We start from the raw sequence: 8,921 nt of genomic DNA on the forward strand, positions 1-8,921 counted from the left end.
CAAACTTGTGAGTGGTTGGCCTTGTTTTGAATTTAACCCAGATAATATTTTTCTTTGCTATTTTCCTTTTAAAAAGTAGACCAAAAACTTCATTCTTTTGACATGTATTCATTTATCGATGTATTTATGCTGCCCCCTTCCTCCCCCCATCCTCCAGTTCCGCTTTGATGCGTATATCCCATGCAAAGCCTATAAAACCGTTTTGGAAGGTTTTAACATCAGCTGTTCTGATCTTTTCCTCCCTCCTTCGCGGTCACTTTGCTTTCCTTTTGTAATCGTTCCCTGACACGGATCTTTTCTCTGCCCTCTGCCTTCCCCTCCCCTCCCCCTCCCCCCAATATTGGAGACTGTTTACCTAGGGGAGTATAATCTAATCCACACAATTACAGAGCACTTGAGTAGGGAATAAAATCTGAAATTAATTAATTTGCTGTTTTATTTAAACAATTTATCTTAACCACTTTCTGATTATGGGAGTCTATTTAGACATCTATTTAGAACCTCCTCCATTGTCCCTGAAATCAGTGAAATTTTTAAAGGCTGATACCAGCCGCTGAGATTTCCAGTTGGGCTGGTGACATGGCATGTAAGTAGTTGGTGAAATGCGTTTCCCATTGGGGCTAAAGCCACAGCCACTGGTACAAACATGAGAGTGATGATAACTTTGGTTACTGTGAACAGCCTAACAGCAGATCTTGCAAAGACAATTTAAAGACCCCGTTGGGATTTGTATGATTGTAACAACAGGGAAAATACACAGAAATCAGTTGAACTCAAAAATGCCTCCAACCCTAGAGTTGGGAGCTGTGTTTGTTTGTTTATGGTTCTTCTTTAGAGAGTTAGGAAATGGAAACCTCTCAACCCGCCATCATAGTTGCAATAATCATGAACACAGGGGTTTCTTTACAGTTCAACATTTATGTTCTATGATCTTTCCGTAGCATTCCTTCCTAAATTCCCTGCCTTTAAATGCCTTGTGGCCATGCTTCTCAATGTTTGAAAAGCACATTTGAGGAAGCTTTCAAATGACTATAACATGATACAGAACAAGCCAATGTTTTATAAATCCCTTTCTTGCATCTTTGTGAAACAGGGCAAAGTCTAAAAATGGAGGAAGATCTTTAAGAGAAAAACTGGACAAAATAGGATTAAACCTGCCAGCAGGGAGACGTAAAGCTGCCAACGTCACTCTGCTCACGTCACTAGTGGAAGGTAAGCGAGTCCCCTTGCTAACTAGAAGGGAACTGCCTTCTAGGGAAACCGATAATGTTTAGTGGCCAGATGTTTGCTTGTACTCTGTGTCAATCGGGCAGTTTCATCTTTCCAGACACTATACCGGCAGTGAACGGAATTCTTGCATGTCAAAAAACTATTTGCATATACTCCTATCCTCCCTCCCTCTTCCCCTCTACCACAAAATTACACCTCCCTGGCCCAATTCTGACCTAAACAATGTGAAAATTTAAGAAGTTGCATATTCTCCAAATTCCTGACTCCTTTGAGGAGCTCAGCAGTAAATCACTTAAGTTATTGTGACATCTGCATTGGAGAAATGCGTGACCATTACTTCCTGAATTAATTTGGGAATCCCTGACCTGCATCCTGATTTAAGACCATCTTGAAAGTTCAGGTTATGTGCCCTTTTAGTTTTTTGTTTTCCAAACATATGCTCCCTTATCTCTCCTTTAATTGTGCTGCTCTCCGGGAGGGGAAGAAAAGAGAGCAATTTGACTTTGGATTGCTTGGATATGAATTCAAAAAAAAAAAGGAACATTGCGAAAAGTTTCTCACAGCAGTCTGTAAACACACACACACACACACACACACACACACACACACAAACCCTCAAAACAAAAAGCCAACCCTGCCCTCATTCCTTGCTCTAGATAGACTCTGTCACCAGAATCCACTCACTTTCCTGCTTCCTCTAGATTACTGTTGTTTTTGCTGATTCTAAATTGGCTTAAGTTTGGGTGTGTCGAAATGAACATATAACTCTCTTGCATTTTCTTTTGTGTCCTATTGGAAGCATCTCATGCTAACGGGAAAAAAGGCACTTAAATACAAGGCAGATTAAAAAACTACCATTTATATTTAAAAAAGGCATTTTATCTTATTTACAACTTGCGTTTGAGACACTACAATTAAGTCCAAGTTCTAGTTTTGTAGATTATTTAAAAAAATATTTAAAACCATGACTTTGAGGAGGAATCCTGTGAATACCATTTGTTAATGTGTCAAAGATGCTAATAATATAACTGTTAAATAGTAATTGTTCAGTGCCAGAAACTCAACTACAGTAGCATTATATTAAAAATAATACCAGTACATAAAGAACCCACTATCCATACCCCCCCCCAAAAAGAGTTATATACAAAGAAATGGTCGTGGTAGCTTAGGGTGTAGTGTGAGAACGCGTTTGCGTTTGGGGGTTGAGTCTTGTAGCAGGGAGGCAGTTTCTGAAGAACTGTTATTGTTTGTGATCCGCTCCATTTTATGGAAACAAGCTCTGTGGAGAGGGCTTTGATGCCCTAATTGGCGCATGCGTTCTTCCGGAGCTGGAGCTAATGGCAGGAAGCCCTGCAGTAAAAACCAACTGGTTCAGGAAATTAAAACCAAAGATTCGAAAATCAACAACACAGACAGACTCAGTAGAGTGACCCTCAAATCCTCTTGGTTAATGGTTTTGGATGAACAGATAATTATATGCGATCAAGTTAAAATTTAAACCCTTAGTTGTTCTCTTGCCGAAAAGCTCAAGGAGTAATTATGAATATCATTTATGACTGTGTTGATAGGTGTGAGGTTGGACTACAAAGAACATTTTAAAAGAGGTTGGAAAACTGTCATTCAGAGTGGGGGGTGGAGTTGGAGAAGGATGGGTGGGACTTACATTTTCCTGCTATCTTAGCCTTCTAGAACAGTGGTCATATAAATACGTCCACCAGATCCTACAGAGAAGGAAATAAAAAGCCTCAAATGAGAAACAAGTAGTTTCCTTCAACATCTGGGTTAAGAAAATAAGGGATCTGGGAGTGGGGAGGAAGCTCGGTTATCACGTCCTGGTTCCTCCACTATGAGCTTTGATCCTAACTCTCTTCATTCTCTTGCACCCCCCACCCCTTCTCTCCACCTATTGCCAGGAGAAGCCGTCCACCTAGCCAGGGACTTTGGGTACGTGTGTGAAACCGAATTTCCTGCCAAAGCAGTAGCTGAATTTCTCAACCGGCAACATTCCGATCCCAATGAGCAAGTGACAAGAAAAAACATGCTCCTGGCTACAAAGTAAGGCATTTACCTCGGCGGGGTCTCTGTGTCTCATTGTCAAGAGAAACAAAAACCATTTCCTCTCTTTCTTTTCTGTGCTCTCCTTCCCCCCCTCCCCTTTGCCTTTTGTGTTAATCAGCTTTGTTGTTAATATTGATTATGGACCATAATCTGGTTTCAAGGGGGAATACAAATGGGATTGTTGGTGCGCCCCGTCCCCCTATCTTTTCCCTATTTCTCCCCATCTTCACTCTTTCTCTCTCTCTCCCCGTTTTTATTAATGTGTATGGGCGGTGAAGTGTAGTGGGGACTTGATAGAAGCTGAGTTTGGGTTTGTGGCTATGTTGTTTCAGAAAGACCAGAATCAAATCCTCATGGCGTAATGGGCTTGCCGAGATCCATCTATGTCTCCTATCAGCATGTTCTCCAAGGGCAAAGATTAATCAGTGGCCTGCAAAATGTGCAAGCCAGAAGCTGTCCTAGTTTTAACCCTAATCCTTATTCCATTTCATACCTTCCTTTTCTTCCCCTCCTCGAAAGTGCCACACACACACACACACACACACACACACACACACACACACACACACACAAGTTGTAGCCTACAGGCGAGATGTCAGATAGGTTTCAAAAAGGCCCACGTTTATTCCCATCAGTAGCTGGGCTGAATAGGCTTCTCCAGGGGGTATGTGAGAAGAAACTGACTGCCATGATATGTTTTCTGGAAATTAAAAGGCTGGTTGGGAAGCCCTTCATTATCAAAGCAGGCGTCACATGAGGACATAAACCCAGAGGGCAGAGGCTGAGGCCTCGGACTGGACTTGGTTTCTGGCCTGGGGACTTCAGCTGGTCTTGCAGTAGGGAGCCAGCTAGTGCACCCTGCCCGCTCCCTGAGGCCAGGCTGCTGCTGCCGCAGGAAGGCTCCAGCTTTTTCTGGCCTTACAGACTCAGGGACTGAGCTTCCTGCCTGCAGGCCTCATCGGCTGACTTTTAAAGCCCTTTCTGAAATTTCACCTTTTTCTCTTCCCTTAGCTTCCTGAGCACCTCTACTTTCCCTAAATACGTATCTATTTTTGAGTGTGCAGGAAAAAACGTAGAATGGGAAATGAGAATGTCTATTTTTTCTTTCCCCAAACCATCCTGAATTATCCCCAAGTAACAGGTATTTTTGTACTTGTTTTTTGTTTTTATTTTTATTTTTAAAAAAGAAAATAATCCCCAAACTTTACCTTTCTGTCTGAATACAACTTGATTTGACGGCAGCTGGATGGGTGATTCCTCTGACAAAGTACAGCCGAGTCTCTGTAGAGGAGCAGAGAAGAGGGTCTCAATAAGGTTTTGAACAGGACAGATGATAGCTGCAGAATACTGGCGAGACACCTGTGCTTCTGACTCCTAGTCTGCTTTCCCTCCCAATGTGTAAAGTTTTTCCCCATGTCTGGGGTGTTTGGTGTGAGCAAGAAAGGTGAGAGAAGAAGTTTGATGTATCCGAGAGAGAAGTGTGTGTACACGTGCACACACGTGTGTGTTGAAAAGTTGTCAGTTGCCATAGGGTGGATTCGGCCTCATGACGACCCCATGTGTTACAGAGTAGAACTGCTCCATAGGGTTTTCTTGGCTGTAATCTTTAAGGAAGCAGATCATCAGGCCTTTTCTTCTGCAGCACTGCTGGCTAGGTTTGAACCACCAACCTTTAGGTTAGCAGTGGAGCACAAACCATTTGCGGCCACAAGAGAGAGAGACAGACATTTGCGAATGTAGGAAGGGCATGGATTTAACGAAGGAGAGATGTTTTTGTGAAGGCTGAGAGGTTATGGCTCCCAACCTGTGGCTCCCCCGAGCCAGTCTCTGTGAACTTGGGTCAGGTCAGGTCCCTGCTGGATCAGGACTGAGGTAACTGCTCCGAGAGAGGTTTGCTAGCTGCTGCTGGTCTGCCCACCGGGGAGCCTCACTTCTCTCTCTCTGCTCCCCCTGTGCTGCAGACAGATATGCAAAGAGTTCACCGACCTGCTGGCTCAGGACCGCTCTCCCCTGGGGAACTCCCGGCCCAACCCCATCCTGGAGCCGGGCATCCAGAGCTGCTTGACCCACTTCAACCTCATCTCCCACGGCTTCGGCAGCCCGGCAGTGTGCGCCGCCGTCACGGCCCTGCAGAACTATCTCACCGAGGCCCTCAAGGCCATGGACAAAATGTACCTCAGCAACAACCCCAACAGCCACACGGACAACAGCGCCAAAAGCAGTGACAAAGAGGAGAAGCACAGAAAGTGAGGCGCGCGTCCGCCCCGCCCCCGCCCTCCCGCACCTCACCAGCCCCCAGCACCCACCCACCCTCTCCTGCCCCCACAGCCCACCCCCCGCAGGCGACAGCTCCGGGAACCCCCCGCCTGCTGCTGCTACTGCTGCTGCCGCCGCCGCCGCCGCCGCCGCCCGCCCTGGGCCCTCGGTACCCCGAGTACCCGGAGGGGCAGCCCCTGCTGACTCAGCCTCAACTTCCCCACCGGCACCAACCCCCCTTGCCCTCATGTGGAGCCTCAGAGAACAGAACAGGCCGTGAAGCCAGCAAAGAAAGTTCTGTCAGAGTTTGTGAACTTTTTAAAAAAAACAAAAGCAAATCAACAGCAACAGACAACAACAAAAACTTTTTTTTTCTAAAAAAAGAACGTAAAAATTAAAAAAAAAATTATATGAGCTTCATGGGACTGAATCACCATCTTCCTTTACATACTTCAATTCAGATTGTAGCCATACTTAAAAAAAAAAAGGCAAAAAGGATAATGACATTTTTATCAGTATTGTGAATAAACTTGAACACAAAATACACGAAGTTCCATGTCGTGTCTTCAGTTGTAGAAGTTTTTCCTCTTCAAGGTAAAGCGACCAACTTGAACTTTCTCTGGCAACACGATTCACGGTTATATAAGGGAATCAGTGTTCATGTCTCTGTATATATTTATTTATGTGTAATTTAATGGGAATTGTAAATATGGTGAGTCTGTTTTAAGCCTTTTTTTTTTTTTATTTATCTGGTGATCTCGTTTACCTCTTGTTTAGTGGGTTTTGAATCTCCCCTATTAGTTCTTCATGTGGTTCATGGTACTTATTTAGAAATCCAAGGTTTGGGGGATTTTTTTTTCTCTGGGATTCATGAATTTAGCCCTGTTGTAGCATGTTAAAGGCGACAATAAAACAGCTGAACAAATACAAAAAAGTAAAATAAAATTTTATATAATTAGTATTACATTTAGCTTTTTCATTGAACTGAAAGAAAAAAAGTGATATTGGACCCTGCAAAAGATTTTTTAAACTTGAGTGGTTTTATAACCCTTCTATGTATTGTCGGGAGAAAAAAAAAAGTTTATTTTATTCTGCTGTCCTCCCTTAAAAGCATCATTTGAGCAATAAATGGATATTGTCTTTAAACCAAGGGTTAGGGATTTATCCTTCTCTCTCTCTCTTTCTCTGTCTCTCTTTTTGTTCAAAGAACTTCAAGCATTTGGGACCACCTGGTATTCTGTATTTTCACTGGCCATATTGGAAGCAGTTTAGTTGTATTGTATTGAGTTGTGCTGGCAGTAGTTTCCATGCCTGTCAATGTATCATAGTCCTTTGTTGCCCAGATAAATAAATATTTGATACGCTTTATGTCGATTTTTTTTTATTCAGTGGCTGTCTTTACCCAGGCGTATTTTTGTTCTTGGCAGTATTTTTTATTCAGTATGGTTACAGTAATTGAGTTTAACTCTCCCTTGGCAATTGCTCCTTGCAATAAGCAGCTGAACCCATTGTTTCCCTCAAGTATAATAAAAACTTACTTTCAACTTGGAGTTCAGAGCAGGGTATCATTTAGATATTCCACTGAGTCTGTATTCAGACAAATGACACAATAAAACCCAATGTATTCTTTTGGATAAAAGATTGTACTGCTAAAAGAATGAAATACCATCTTTTCCTTACTAGAAACATTAATTTTATTATTAAAAATAAAGTTTTATTTTATTTATGTTGATCCCTTAGGTTTTCATTTGTGTTTTGGAAACCCAAATATAAAACCTCCAGAGCCGAATAGTAAGGATGACAAGGAATATGGAGAACAGAACCTCCCCTCCCCCGTAACTACTTTGGAATCTGTCTCAGAGAATAACTGAAATTTAAATTGTTGGTTCATTAGCACAAAGGAAATACTTGCATTCACTCGCTCGTTCAGGTTTCTCTGTGGCTAAGACATGTAAATGAGCTAAAACTGGGAGGAGAAAAGGCGTAGTGACAGAAATACACGAGGAGCCTGGAAAGGGAGGGCAAATTGTTTCCCATGTATTTGAATATTTTATTTAGAGAGGGATTCACTAATGTGCTCTTCTTACGTAGCTCTTGAGGTAGCAGAGGGCACTGGGAAATTATATTGTTCCCTGGAATCGTTTCTGCTTGCCCCCTAAATGCTAGCCTACTCTTTTTTAGATCCTACCTCCCAGGGTTTTTTAGAAATACGAAAGGGACTCTGAGGTGGGGTGCAGAGCTTGGGGGATGGCTGTGTATCCTGCCCCTGCGGACTCCTATCTGCCTTCTACAATAACAGGACCGTGCGCTGACTCTTAGGCGAGGGAGGACTTCCTGGACAGAAAGATGACAAATGCAGAGCTTTTGTAAATAATTGATCTGGAAATTCTTTGCTTTGGAAGTGAGGAGGATTTTTAATGGTTTTTAAGAAGAAAATGGAGGTGGTTAACTGGAAAGCTTATAGGAAAGGTCATGGGAAAAAGCATCTAGCTATTTATACCGGCAGGTATACAGAACAACTGGAGGACATTTATCATTTGTTCATATGGCTTAATATTCCGAAGGACTGAGGAAGCCAGGCATTAGATAGTGTCCATTTTGCAGCCTTTTGCTTTCTAATCTCCTTATGGGAGGCAGTGTAAAATCAATCTCGACAAACAAACGAGACTTAGTGGAGTCTAAATTCTATTTTCCAAAGCCAGAGAGTTCATAACAATGGTGGGTTTTATAAAAATTTCAAATGGCAAGTGCAATCTCAGAACACAACACAGCAATTGTTTTTTAAAGCAGTTATTTATTATTTCCTAGAGAGACTGGTTAACTGTAATGTAGATGTAACAAAATAATGAGGCAAATGAACCCTAACTGTACGTACTCTTGACAGAAATGAAATGCACACAGCATCGTAGCAGGTGAAGTGAAGCATTGTCTATCAGTGCTGTTTTTCTTGGCTGCATCTCAGATTGTGTGGGGGATCCTAACCTCAGGCACAACAGCGTTCATAAACAGCCATACATTGCTGCTCTTTCTCCAACGACACATAAATACTCATTTTAAAACGAAAACAATCTTATTAAATACCATTCATTCATATCTGGATTTACAGATGCTTGTTACGTTGGAAAACCTGAACCCAATATAATCCTTGCATCCTGTGAAAGACAGAAGGAAATAGTGGGTTACAACATTACAGGGTCATAATAAACAATGGTTTCCAAATGCAGAGAATTAGTTATTTTTATTCTGTAGTTGGACATTTTGAGGATCAGGATCCTGTTACTCTTTCCTTCTTTTTTTAAATTAGAAGAAGTTAAATATGTTTTTAAGGGGTGGGAGGTTAAGAGGAGTTATTATTAAAAATAATTTTTATTGGCTTT

At 42.2% G+C, this 8,921-nt stretch overlaps 1 protein-coding gene across 3 annotated transcripts in view; it reads left to right on the forward strand.

Annotated features, from left to right (window-relative positions):
• TFAP2A (transcription factor AP-2 alpha) overlaps nucleotides 1–7,270 on the forward strand; it is a 22,852-nt gene extending 15,582 nt beyond the window's left edge. For all 3 annotated transcript variants that reach the window (XM_004390467.1, XM_004390466.1, XM_004390468.1), the window contains exons 5-7: nucleotides 1,094–1,212; nucleotides 3,144–3,285; nucleotides 5,250–7,270. In XM_004390467.1, coding sequence (XP_004390524.1) covers nucleotides 1,094–1,212; nucleotides 3,144–3,285; nucleotides 5,250–5,538 — 550 coding nt within the window. In that variant the 3' untranslated portion in view covers nucleotides 5,539–7,270. The remainder of the gene's footprint in view (nucleotides 1–1,093; nucleotides 1,213–3,143; nucleotides 3,286–5,249) is intronic.
• The last annotated feature ends 1,651 nt before the right edge of the window (nucleotides 7,271–8,921 follow it).

This window comes from Trichechus manatus, unplaced genomic scaffold, assembly GCF_000243295.1.
Source record: "Trichechus manatus latirostris isolate Lorelei unplaced genomic scaffold, TriManLat1.0 scaffold00301, whole genome shotgun sequence".
NCBI lineage: Eukaryota > Metazoa > Chordata > Mammalia > Sirenia > Trichechidae > Trichechus > Trichechus manatus.